The following is a 14,039-nucleotide window of genomic DNA, read 5'->3' as shown; positions in this document are numbered from 1 at the left end:
TATTTACAATCATCTTTTCAAAGTTTTAAAAATGATTAATTTATTCAAATTAATTTAGGAAATAGTTTATAGGCTTATTTACTAAAACATACATCATTACGGTCAATATATAGATAAATTTTTAAAATAATTTACAAGATTTTTATCTCCTCCATTTATATATGTCTAGTAACCGTTTATGTCATAATTTACTAACTGTAAAACGTACAGACGTATAATTTTTTAATTGTAAAATCACAGTCGTTTCAGCCTAATTTACATTATTTAGATTTTGTTTCTTCATAATCAGTAAATGATATTTTTAATATATATGATTTACAAACTATCAATAAAACATATATAACTCTTTCAGCAAAACTTATGAACTCTCAGAACTAAAATACAATGCATTCTCTTTGCTTTTCAAGTTTTATTACATTCTTTGGATGTCATAAGTCCTTTTTACTCTCAGAATCACTTATATTTCTTATTGAAGTACTATTTTGTATGCTTTCATCTTGAGGGCCTTTTATTTGTTTTAGTTCTGAGTCTATATGGCATGTCTTTTTCAATATTGTACCACCAGTAAATCCTGACACAATATTAAGATAGTTAAATTAATAAATTTATCTTTCCTTTCTATATATGTTTCTCAAATATTCATTAAAAAATTTACCCAAGAGCCCTCCACCTAAAGCTGTCAGACCACCAAGTTTAAGGCCAGCGATTAATCCAACTGGTCCTCCTAGACAAGTCCCAAGTAAAGCTCCAGCTAATGGATATCCTGCCATTTTCAATTTTGAGGCCTGTTGCAGAAGTTTTGTCCCTGCTTGAACATGAACTTGAGTAACTTCAATATTACTTTCAATTCTATCAATTGATTCAGCATCTTCCTGAAGTATATAGTTTGTAAATACCATGTTGTAAAATTTAATAAATATTCCTTACATGAACAATTTTGTTGAAATCAATAAACAGTTGCTGTAATTGTTCAAGATCATTGTGTAATGTAGTCCAAGCTCGCAAACAAGCTTGTTGTCTTTCTAATTCTTCATTTTCAGCTTGAACTTGCATATATCGATTATCATATGGACTTTCAGCTATTTCATCTTCTACTTTGGGAGGTGGGCATTGAACAAGTGGTAAATTTAATTCAAAATCTATTCAACAATAAAGAATATTAATGATTTTCATAAGATATTACATTTTCTCTGCTCAATAATTATTTTTATTGTACCTAAATATTCTTTGATTGCATTCAATGTACTTGTTCTTGACTTTGTTGTCAGCTTGTCAAACAAAGCAATTTCACTATGAAGTACTTGTCCTCTGAGTGTATCCATTTCATATAATAACTGTTTTAACTGTTTAACTACTCTGGATGCATTTATTTGCTCTGTATAGACTCTATTCCAGTCTCGTAGGCCTTGAAACTAATATTTACAGAATAGACTTTATTAAATCAATAAACGCACTAATTTTACTCACTTTCTTTATATTAGCCTTGTGTTTCTTGAGAAGATCAAGATGGTGTGGAATAGCAACATCGTTAAATTTGCATATGGGAATTTCTAAACGCTTTATTGGTTGTTTCACTACTTCATCACTATCTGGAGAAGACATTTTTAAATATTATCAGTCTACACTTAAAACAAGAAATAGATATATGTCAGAGTCTTTTCGCGTTAGAACTATGGATTATCAGTACTAACAATTCTGAAAAGTTGACATTTTTTTACACAAAAATAAGACGAATAAAACACACTATAGGTATATACGCTACTAAAATTTGGGATGCCTCTACTCATATTAGCTGTAACGACGGAGTAACCAACTTGACTGAAGTCATAATTCAGAATGCGTAGAAAAATGAGTACACAAGCGCTTTAAACAGCTGTTCGCGATGACACACAAGTATAGTTATCAAGCCGCTTTTGGCACAAAAACGAATTATTTTTCAAATAAATAGCACATGATTAGCTTTATCTTAATTTGTACCATCCGAAAATAAAATTTAAATAATTTGCACCCCTTGCGAAAACGGAAAAAAAGCGAAAATAATAGGATGTAGGAAAACCTATGCTCCTAGCACGAACAAATAAGATTTTCTTTAAAATAATACAGACAATTTTCTTTTAGTTTGTACCATTCGAAAGTATTAATTTTTCTATTTGTACCATATGAAAATTTGAGAAAAATGAGATTTTACAGATCAACTCAGTCGTTCATACATACGTACCTTCTGCGCATGTGCAATGGAAAACTTGATAATATCATGAATACTCGATTTTGACGTAATAAATCAAGCGAATGGCTTCAATTATTTTATAACATCCGAAAACTACAAATTTCTCATTTTTACCCTTATACAAATCGGAAAATTGCAATTATCTCTATCAACTTTATTACTATCCTCAAAGTTGGCGAGCGAAAGTTGGTAGTCATTCAGAGAAAGAGAGAGAGAGAGACTGTAGCAATAGAGTTGATAGAGAAAACTGCAATTTTCCGGTATAGGTATTTTTTTGTATAGGGGTAAAAAAGAAAAATTTGTAGTTTTCAGATGCATACATTAAATCAAAGTTATTGATTTTTTACGTCAAAATAAAATATGTTCATGCATGCCAGAATCAAGATTTTTCACCGCATAACCTGGAAAATCTCATTTTTCCGAAACTTCACGGAGGCTAAAAACGAAGAAATTGATATTTTTGAATTTACAAATTAAAAAAAATTGCCTATATTTTTTTTCAAGTAAATCTTATGTTTTCGTGCTAGGAGCAATCCTATTATTTTCGCGTTTTGTCTGTTTTCTCGAGGGATATAAATTATTAAAATTTAATTGTCGAGTGGTTCAAATTAAAACAAAGCTTACCATGTGACGTTTATTTGGGAAATAATTAAATTTTGTACCCGAATTGGCTCGATCGTATGGTTTTTATTTTTGGTCGTCATAAGAAAAAACGAATAGGTACTACTCGCCAAAAGAAAACCCATTGAAAACTGAAAACGGGTTAAGATGACTTCATTTATTACCGATTTAAACAACTTAATTGTATTGTATCTATGTAACGCTGGTAGATGGCCACATATATACATTAAAATTTTGATTAGTGTGTTATATATCCCCGCCTAGAGGTATGGCGCATAACTCGAGCAGATTAAAAAAAATATTTTATATTACATACAAGCGATGCTTTTGTTTCAATGTATGATGCAGTGCATTTATATACACACTTATATTTATCGCATTTTCAAGTAACTATTTTCTGCCTTTAAATTGAGTAGTTTATGAACGAAATAATGAAAATAATATGAAAAATAAAATGAATTTTAGTCGTGGGAACGTAAAAAAATAAAAGCTATAGAATGAGTTTGAATATTTGCGGACTATTATCTTAATCTACTGTGTATAATTACGTGAGATAGACAGTATGTCATAAATATTAAATAATTGAAAATTTGAATAAAAAATTCTATTAATTACAGATATATTTATAAAACATCGATAAAGCAGAAACTAGTACAAAGTAAAATGGAAAAACATACATTATGAATTCTTACTTTCTGATTAAATTTCCTCTATATCAGATGTATTTTGTAAAGCTATAAAGAAAAAATAAGAAATATACAAAAAAAAAATTGTTTGCATAATTGCTTTAATAAATACGGAATTAATCTTGAAATTCATTGAAATAGACCAACAAAGTAAAATCTATTGTAATAACGTAATAGTAAAAGCTGAGGTGAAAGGCGTAGTAAAATGCTTTATGAACAACAGATGAGGAAAATAATATGCTAATGCTTTGAATAACAGTGCAGATTACCAAGTTTATTTAGAATGATTCACAAAGTTATAAACATCTAATGCATACGCAAGGTCATGAATCTATTTCTATACGTACAAACAGTATTTTGACGTTAGAGATGTAAATATTTTTTACCAAAACTGAAATAAATGCGGTATAAAAGTAATATAAACAATATTTTAATTATTTTTGAATATATATATATCATCATATATTAGTATGAAAGTTTCGTTTTTTTGTTTGCATAATAAAGTGCTTTGCAACAGTATTATAGAAAAATATCATTTTTAAATGTCTGAATGAATAAAGTGTTTACTTAATTCTTGTACTTTGTCAATAATGTAACATAAAAAATTAAAATTTTTCTTCAGTACAAGAATCTCTTAATTGGAAGCCAAATCTCAGTCCTATTTCGTCACTCTTGATTAGGATTTTATTCATCTTTAATTTAAAAAAAACAGGTCCATCAATTTAACAGTACTCTCTAAAATAGCAACGAGAATTCCATTCCAATTCGCAAATAAAAAAATCGTTTGAGTTCTCCATCAAAACTCAATTTGTTCAAGTACAGATCGGAGCTTTGGAAAAGGCTTCTTGAAAAATTGTCCAATTATCGCAACAGCAGCAGCAACCTACCGTATAAAGCTACTCTGTACACACTTAAAGGACGAAGCGTTCGCGCGACGAAAGACGAAATAATAAAAAAAGAGCAAGTTAAGGGAGAAAAAATGAAAAAGTATATATATATATATATAAAATTGGAGATATTCGCCGAAGAATAAAGCATTGGCTCGGTTGGGCTTCCGGTAATGAAAAACCGATTACCACGAAATAGGCTCCGAGGGCTGCTCGTGACGTGCAATCGAATCTTCTATTTTGCAGTTATCTCGCTCTTCCTGGCCTCTCACACACACTATACTTCCACTCATTCGCCCAGCTCAACGCTTTCTCTCTCCTTTTTTCCATGTTGCTGCTTCGATGGCTCTGTTAAAAATTTCGGAGTCTCTCTCACTTTTTTTGTTGGTAAAGGGATTATTGTGTGTATCGAGTGATTTTTCCAGTTGCAGTGTACTACGAATGATGTATTTATAAAACTTTCTCGAAAATTCATTTTGGTTTTTAATTTAGGTGTTAGTAACGAGTTTTATTTCGAGCGAGTATATAGCACGTAAAATGTCTGTGTATTTATTTCTGAAATCATTTTCACGTAGAAAAATGCATTGGCTTTGCCCAATATTTTCATAAAATCGGAAATGAATTAAAACTAATTAATTGTTACCTAATTTAAGAATAAAAATACTTTATTATTATCGATTCTCATCGTAATAATCCAAATAGCCATAAATTCAACGATCACTACACGTATGAATTCCACCTTAAAATCCATTGATCCACGCGCACATAAGCACATTTCTGCTACGTACAATATAAGTCAGAATGCGAAACATTAATAACGCAATACCAGTAGGTAAAACGTGTAATTGCTTAGAGAATTCGTCAAGGGAATCCATCGCCGCGCGCTGGTTGTAACTTCCAGTATTTGAAAAATGCGACAAATATCGTCCAGGCACATATAAAAGGGAAGTGTGGTCAGATATCTGATATATGCTCATTCATACATCATTTTTCGCGTGTGTACGTGCGTTCTTCGCATCTGAATATTGCTCTTTTTTGCTTCCTCTCTTTCTCGCTTGACCTCCATTAACTATCTCTTTGACTCCTCATTAAGGCGATATCAACGCCAATATAGCTCTTCTTTTTCACTCTCACTGCTATATCACGTTATGTTACGTATTTGTTATGTTTTTTTTCGGATATATGGATTTACAAAAGGGACGCAAATTTTTTCGTTTGGAAACGGCAAATGTTTTGCTGCGAACATTTCTGGTCGGGAGAATAATAAGCACGCTATGTATGGGAAAAAGTTGGAAGTTTTTTTTCCGTCGACGACGGCGAATGTACGATCGAGAACCGTTGTTACCCTCCTTTTTTTGCCGTGTAGGGCTTTTGAACTTTGCATGAAATTGTTTGTGAATGAGAATAGAGGGTATGTGATGATGGGAGTTTTTTGGAGGTCGAGGGATGGGGGTAGCAAGCTTTTTTGGTTTAGCGTTTGCGATTTATGGTAATCTTACTGAAAGTTTTGTTTTGTCGTTGAAAAATATGACGTCACATGAACTTTGTTCATAATCTTCTGTTTTATTATTAAAGAAAAAGTTTCTTTCCACTGTCGTTCTACTATTATATTACTAGTTAAAACTTGTATATAGTTAAGTTCTTTTTGAGCTAATTATCAAGCAATACATCTAAAAGTTTAGATAGCTCACTTCAGTTCGAACATTAAAACAAATTTCGAAAACTGAAATCAACGCAGTAGAAAACTTTCCGGCTTTAAGTAGAAACTTCTGTATTTAGTCAGACGAAAATTGAAAACAAAAACTTTTCGTCCTAAAAACATTTCGCCTTTCAAAATTTTCTCTTCATCAAAACTTCCCGTACTCCGCTTAGCCAAATTGAAATATATAATACATTTGTCTTGAAAAACACGTGTCCTTCAAAACCCATAGTAATAAATCATGGATAGGTTCATGTTTGAAACTTTATAGCCCAGCTAACGCAGAAAAAAAAGAACTTTACACAAAACGAAAAAATTGTCCAACTGTAGTAGCCAACTTACATATATACAGATGACAATATAGCTTGGTTAGATCCATAGCTAGTTAGGAGTCTCTCTTCTGTTCTAGTCTGATTACGGGCCAGCGGCGCTGCATTCTAATGCGCGAAGAGCTTCTTACTATAGTCGACGTCCTGAGGAATACACAAAGGAAAGCTTTCCGAATGTCTTATATACACAGAGAGAGAGAGAGAGAGAGAGAGAGAGAGAGAGAGAGAGAGTGCGTCGGGAAAAATCTTCTTTCTTCTTCCTCTGCACTAATTGCCTTATCGACAATTCAATTCAATCAGCCGACGACGACGCCAATTTTACAATCGTGAATTCGTTCTTTGTGCGACGCTGTACACGGACTATACATCGCCTGCTGTGTTATTCGAGGAGTGACACTTTATCTCTTTTTTTTTACATTTTACCGAGGATGTATATTCGCAGGCGATAGCGACGCGAAACAAATACTCGTGCATGAAAAATAGATTAAAAGTTTTTGAAAGAATGTAATCATGCAGAATGTTTTTATTATTCCTTTTGCGTGAGTATGTTTTAATTTTGCTTTTGGGATATCGATCTATCTGATACTACTTTTGAAAGTAAAAAAATCTACAAAGCATTGGAACATTTTGTGCTTCTAGACGATTAATTGGAGCATGTAACTTATAGCGTTCTATAAGTCACTGGGAGATGTTTTAGTCATCGATATGTAAAAGGGAGAGAGATTAATATTAATATTAGAAAAAGCTAGTTAAGAAATAATGAATTCTATAACCAAGTTTTATTTTCCAACCTTAAATTTATCTCTATTTGTCATAAATGTTGATATTTTTGTGTATTTATTTACTTAATAAAAAACTACTCGGAAAGAAAAGTTATTAGAACTGTAATATTTTCGAAGTTACTCCATAAATCTGACAAGAACTCGATTTTCCATAAATTTGTAATCTTGGAAATCAAGAAAGTATGCCAATCCGTACTTTCTGACTTTTCGCAACTGTCACTGCCAAAGCAAAGCAGCTACACAGATCGTCTGGTGCAGTACCTTTGGCAATATAGACTCTCGCGCACACATGAGCACAGAGGCAGACACACCATCAAAGTTCAAAACCAGTTCGATTCACCGGCGACGTAATCAAATTTCTAGCGAGCACTTCCTCCCTCGAGGGTATACACACGTATAGTAGTGTATACATGCAAGTCTCGTTGCAACGACGACGACGACGACGACGACGACGACGATGACGACAGTCGAACGCCTAGTCGGACTTCCGAACTTCATCGCGCTATTTACCACGATATAATCGTCGACTTATTGATAAAAGCTGAATGCCAATAGATTGACAGTTAGAATTTACATCATTTTGTCCATTGATGATGTTTACGACACTTGTCTCTTCCGAGTTACATTATCAACAAACATCTTTATATTTTTCAATGCTGTTCCTACGAAACACATATCCATTTTCAGCTTTTTAAAAGCTTATTGTTATGTTTCTTTTATTAAGATCATATCGTAGAAAGAATGCAAGCATCTAACGTAAAATTGAATAATTATTCAGAAGCATCAATAAGTGCACGAGTCTTAAGAAATACAATAAAAAAATTCTCACCTCCACATCCCTTTCACCAATATAGTCTCAAGATATGCACGCCTATCTCCAAAAAGCCAAATATATAAGAGAGAAGCAGACTCGAGTATACATATATGGGGGAGAGAGTCAAAGTGCCGTGGGACGCGAACGTCGTCCCCAATGCGGATACTAATGGCGCGGGCGCGCGCGAGCAGCCGAGACACGTGTATCCACAAACTGCTACGTGCTCAGCCGTAAGTATTAATTGCGTCTACCTATATAGGTACGCGCTAGAGAGAGAAAGGTGAACTTCACATATTACGTGCCTCCGATCGCTAAATGCCCTTCCCGCAAAAAGATCATACTATTTCGGTCTCATTTATGCTTATTATTTCGATATACTTGTTGTTTCTTTCATTTCGAGTGCTTACAACCGTTCCATGGTAATTCAATTGTTCATTTAGATTGCCAATAAATTTAGATGTCGCATCGAATTTCATGGCGATTGGCTGTACCAAATACGACAGAAAAAAAAGAAAAAGTAATAACACTATGTGCGTGGGAGCGAAAAACTGAATGGCATTACACTTTTATTTGAGGCAGATCACTCTCTCTCTCTCTCTCTCTCTCTAGTCGCGAAATACGTATAGAAATCTGAATTTTACGATTTCACACTCTCAGTTTGATGGCTTTTGTTTCCAGGATTTGGTTTTTATTCCCTCGCGAATTGTCGCTACAAGCGAACGGAGTGTATAGTAACATGTCGGCCGATGATGTGTTGGAAATAAAGTTTCTCTCTCTCTTTCGACGTTTGAAAAATCATTCGCATAGGAATAGATACGCATTGCTTCCGACATTTGTAAAAAAAAGTTGTATATCTCTTCTATTTAGAACTCGATGCGATGGTAAACTATCGTTATTCGTTTTTTATACTGTGTGAATAAAGCGACTCTTTCGCTCTCTCAATGTTCCACCCTGCGCTGAAGTTTTAAAAACTTGACGAAATAAAAAAAAAAAGGAAAAGTGTCTCGTAACATCCTTCTACATACAGCCATTTGCACTTTCGCGCGAGGGATGAGAGAAAAAAAGAGGAGAGAGAGAGAGAGAGAGAGAGAGAGAGAGAGACAACTCGCACATAATGCATGTTAAGTGCCAGGTGGCGTACACGCGAATTTTCGGCGCCCGGGCAGCAGCAAAAGTTTCACTTTTCTTACGCTCGCTTCGCGTTTTGAAGTCTGCGCTGGCCAGCGAAATTATATTCTCTCGCTTCCTTTCTCTCCGGCAAACTTTTGTCCAATATTCCCGGTGGCATCTGGCATATTGAACGCTGCTTTTCTCCCTTCACGCTTCGTTCTCTCGCTCTCTCCCTCTCATTCTCTCTCTCTTATTCGCCTATTTTTTATCCAAGTCGACGCGAGCTCTCAATTTTTTTTTGGTTGCTTAGTCATAGCATATTATAGATTTTCTTTCTCTCGTTGCGAATTCGATGATGCTTTGATTTATTTTCAAAAATTTGGCGCTCCTAAATAACGTATTAGCGATACGAAATCAACTCGAGGATTTAATCATATTCGTCCATCAAAAAATTAAACAGTATCAGAATTAACGCACGACGTCGAAGAAGGCAGTCCATCGCTGAATCTCATGTTGAATTTATTTATCGGGTTTGAACGTGGATATAACAGGGATTTCGCGTTATCCCCGCGCGTGTGCATGTAAATCAATGAATTTCGCCCATCAAATCTCTCGCTGTCGGCTGACGAACGATTAACCTCAAGCGAATCTTGCTCGGACGATAGCGTTTATGCATTGCTATAGTTGCGATAGCTCGACCAAGTGCACGTGTGTACGGCGATGTACGCGAAATTAGTAATTCGGAATATCAACAGCGATGTATTGTTAACTGCAGTTGCTGCCGCTGCTGTGTGTACGTACGCGCACTTGACTTGCTTATCAGGCATTTAAGTTCGCTTCGTGTTGCTCGATTAGCAAATTATATCGATTCGAATAATTTCTAGTTCTTTGGGGTGTCGTATAATTTTGTTTATTCTTTTTTCTTTTTTTTTTAATTAAAAAAATCGTGTCTTATAAAAATGTTGTTGGAATTAAATATTTTGGTTCACCGAATCTTTATATACGCAGAGATTATACGAAAAGCAACTCATCGCTTCGTAACGGAAATTTCATGAAAAAAAGCAATTAAAAGTTGTGTACACTTGAAACAGACGACTGCACTTCGGGGAGTTCACGCAACTGTGTGGAAGAACTTCAATGCAGCTACGAAGCATGTAAAAAAAAGTTTTCCGCTTCGCGGAATCGTTCAAATAATATAGCAAATTTTCATATTCCAGATTCACAGAATTTTCATATTGCATATTCTTAGTTGAAGTTGTACGATTTTATTATTTTGTAATATGTGCTATTCATCTAAAAATAATTAAATCAATCACCGTGATTGTTTCTAATACCCTTTTCGATTAGAAAAATGAAGTATTCTATTTCTTTAATTTTTATTCGAGTGAAAAAAAATAGCTTGTATTAATTGGAATTCAAATTCTACGGATGAAAATACATTAGAAATCATATTTTGGAGTATTTTCTACTCAAAATTTCTACTCTTTCAATGCCAATATGAAAAGCCAGAGGAAGGCTATCAAATTGTTAAGTATTATTATTAGTTCTTTGATTCTTCGTGTACACGCCTACTAAGAACGAACATTGATTATTGTAGATGATGATATTGAGTCGCAAAATAAGATTAATCGGCATGTACCTTCGAGCATATTATAATATCCAATGCACATGCGCACATACGTGCAATAACTCCTAATGCAAAGTGCCGTCAGATATCAGTCGGCCTCGTATAGCATCGAACAATTCCAATCAATTGGAGTAGTACGCGTTTAGTCGTCAATGTACACGTGTACAAGCTCTCTGCCCGATATCTCACTCTATACATATATAAGCCGCTGCTGCGGGTTGGTCGGCCGCCGCCGCGATGACTGAGTTGCTTGGCTGCTTTAATGAATAGTTGCGCGCCCCCTGCCTCTCGCCCATCACTTTCCCCTACGATTTCCATTCCGTCGCTGTCAGTCTGCTGCTGCTGCTGCTGCAAGCATGGGCTTATCTAACTCGCATCTGTGATTAATCAATTGTCTTTGTAGGAGATCCGCGAGGATGCGAAAGTGAAGAAGAGGAACCGCCGAGGTTATTGGGCAAGAAATCGGATCGATGGCCCGCGGCTAGCCAGCACGACTTGAGAAAATCTCTCGAGATAGAGAAAAAGAGAGATATCGGCGCGCGAAATCGGGCGCACGAGCCTCGTTACGATTCAGGCCTCGATCGCATTTCTACCGTCTTAGTCCAGCAACCTCTGCACTCTCTCTCCTCCTCTCTCCCTCTCTTACTTGGCGAGGACGATACGGCTTTTCAATTTCGCGCTTATCGCGGCAATGGCGGTGGCCCGAGCTTTAATCCGAATTCGGCTCTTGGTGAATTTACAAATATACGAGCCAAGGATCTCCTCCTCTCTTGAGAAGCTGGATTAGAATCGCAAGGAGGCGCCGGCTTAAATAATCAATCGACTTCTCCTTCTACTATTCTTTATCCTTGGAGTCCCCTGACGGCGAAGCTTTGACCTGTCTTACGCGTATAATGTTTACCGTCCTCAGGCTTTGCTCTACTTTTTTTTGCTCTAACGTACACTCTAATACTTTTGTTTAATGCTTGCCACGTCCAGCAAAAACAAATTCTTCTTTCCTTTTGCAGTCGGGTGAGAAACGAACGGAGAGATAGAATGAAAAGAGGTGTTGTTTTTCGTTGACCCTCTTTTCCCGCGATGCCTCATTGTCTCGCCACCGAAAAGCACTTGACGCTCTCTCACTCTTATCGGACATACGACTGCTGCTGCTTGACGTTTTGTCTTACTCTTTCCAGACTGCAAGCAGTGATCGCGAAACTATTCAAGTCGTTGCTCTTTCCCTTTTGTTGAAGGATCTTTATAGCGACACAGCTGTGACGTACCTCTCTTCTGAAATCGTTACCGATAAACATCGGTGAAATACGTAATTTGAAAAACAATCATTGTCGAAGATATTTCACTTTCGCAAATATTAAATCGTGAATTTATAGGTCAAGCACCTCGTTGCCAATGCATTTATTCAAGAATCAGATCCAAAAGCGTCGTCGGCGTCGTCGAGCTTCGAGTAATCCCTTCTAATTTGAACGAAAATCGCGGGGCGCGCGCGTCTTGCGCCGAAAAAAAGGAGGGCAACGGGCACTTCCGTCTCGGCAAGCTGACTCCACGACACCTCTATTCCCTCCCAAATTTAATCTTTGCATTTAAATCATAAATCACGAGCGCGCGGCGGCGGCCGACTTTTAAGAAGTCAGCAGAAAACGAGACGTCAAACTTTCCTCTAACACTCGAGAAACAGGCGGACGCCCCCCCCCCCCCCCCCCCCACCCGCAGTTAATTTGGGAAATCATTGTTATGGAAATTGAACGGTTGTCGGTGACTTTTCTAACGATGGTAAACGTATTTTTGTGCTTTCAAATGATTTTGAACGTTTTTACAGAGAATTTAGTAAGTGATTCAGTGGTAAATGTTAAATGTCAAATATTTTTAATGTTTCTTTCATTTTCTAACTTGACAAATGAAAAGACAAAGTCAAATTATAAAATTTATTAACTATATATTAAATCGCGTTTTATAAATTTTCATTGCAAGAAGAGTATAACGACAATAATTACATAACAGGCATATAAAAATAACAAGACGAATAGTAATTTGTATAGATGATAAAATAATACTATCCTTACAAATATTTTCTGTAATTTTGCATGATGACTAATTCAATTATCATTTCATATGCCTTAAAAAAGACTTAGAAATTTAATTTAAAAAATTTTCAAATTATCTAAACTGAATAATGAAAAATTGTTATGGAAAAAATTAGATTGTTCGTAAATTTATTTAGCGTTTCATATAATTATGTCTGGCCAAAGCCTGACCCACTCTACTGATTTTTTTCCAGCAAAATCATCAACATTCATGGTCTACACCTAACGATTATCCGTTAATAATCTCGGTTTTCTGTTCCTTTTTTCTGTCGCGATTTCGCTTCTTTTTTTTCTTACTGGTGATCTCAAACTTCCGTTTACGAGGAAGACTGGTAGGATCTACATGAGCAAACAGTCGTATCAATTGACATTGTACCTTGAAAAAGGCGATATTAATGTAAAATACTCACGGTTTTCTGGTATGTTCATAAGTTTACGTAGCTCAGCTCGAACTTGCTTGTTGATGATTTCTCTGCACATTTCATCAAAAGTAGGTGGGAGCCATCCTAACTTTTCATGACAGCTCAGCATTTCTGAAATTCTACCAGACTAGGAGGAATCGCAACACCAGTTTTCAAGCAGAAAGAGAGAGAAGTATGAAAAAAGAAGAAGAAAATAGCGTCGGGCCAATATCGCGAAGGCCCGCGCAAAATAAATAAGCCGTCGGCTGTCGGCATTAACGTGCCCGCCGTAGTAGTAGGAAAGTCGATGGAAGCAGGCCAAGAATCGGACGAGACGAAAATCGCGAATCGGACGAGTTTGGTCGCGTCACGTGTGTGCCAGTCGATGCTTTGAAAGCCAAGAAGGAGTAATTAGGCTGCCAGAGATGTGCTTTTTCGCTTGTGCGTCTCTCTGTCTCTTTTTTTCGTTGGCGCGAAACTCCGTTTAATTACAGACGATACGCGCTTTAATTAATGCGAACGCTGCCAGTAATTCGAGAGAAAAGAGGTAAGCTCAACGAGCCTTGTTTGAGGGGTAAAACAATCTCGCAAATAAGCGCCATCGTAGCGTAATATAACTCGTGAATAAATTTACAAATTCATTATGAGAATATGTACGTTTGATATTTTCATAAGAGAAAAATAATATTTATATAAGTATATATGCTTTAATAATAATTCAATGAGACGTAGAGTATTGTTATAAAATATATTATAAATCTATTTTCCATTGACA

At 35.7% G+C, this 14,039-nt stretch overlaps 1 protein-coding gene across 4 annotated transcripts; it reads right to left on the bottom strand.

The window, feature by feature from the left end:
- Positions 1 to 24: 24 nt before the first annotated feature.
- LOC131672186 (syntaxin-17) lies at positions 25 to 1,865 on the bottom strand. Of its 4 annotated transcripts, none has more exons than XM_058949248.1 (6): positions 1,692 to 1,865; positions 1,468 to 1,624; positions 1,217 to 1,412; positions 928 to 1,139; positions 656 to 872; positions 25 to 571 (listed from the first exon to the last, which is right to left on the bottom strand). In XM_058949248.1, exons 2-6 carry the CDS (start codon positions 1,600 to 1,602, stop codon positions 429 to 431), a joined length of 903 nt encoding a protein of 300 aa, XP_058805231.1. In that variant the 5' UTR covers positions 1,603 to 1,624; positions 1,692 to 1,865; the 3' UTR covers positions 25 to 428. The 4 variants fall into 4 exon arrangements, with proteins under 4 accessions (XP_058805231.1, XP_058805232.1, XP_058805230.1 ...); XM_058949249.1 differs by having other exon boundaries at positions 1,468 to 1,619; XM_058949247.1 differs by having other exon boundaries at positions 1,468 to 1,589.
- Between the last annotated feature and the right edge of the window lie 12,174 nt (positions 1,866 to 14,039).

This window comes from Phymastichus coffea, unplaced genomic scaffold (assembly GCF_024137745.1).
Source record: "Phymastichus coffea isolate CEN01 unplaced genomic scaffold, Cenicafe_Pcof_1.1 PCOF00145, whole genome shotgun sequence".
Classification (NCBI taxonomy): domain Eukaryota; kingdom Metazoa; phylum Arthropoda; class Insecta; order Hymenoptera; family Eulophidae; genus Phymastichus; species Phymastichus coffea.
Note: the sequence above shows the minus strand (reverse complement) of the source record. Positions and strands in the feature narration are given on the sequence as shown.

What these genes read in the sequence shown, in the direction of transcription:
- LOC131672186 (XM_058949246.1), bottom strand. Translation starts at nt 1,787, where the DNA reads ATGAGTAGAGGCATCCCAAATTTTAGTAGCGTATATACCTATA. An exon ending in ACAAGGCTAATATAAAGAAA is followed by an intron (nt 1,413 to 1,467) that starts GTGAGTAAAATT and finishes TGTAAATATTAG; the next exon opens with TTTCAAGGCCTACGAGACTG. An exon ending in TTTAGGTGGAGGGCTCTTGG is followed by an intron (nt 572 to 655) that starts GTAAATTTTTTA and finishes ATATTGTGTCAG; the next exon opens with GATTTACTGGTGGTACAATA.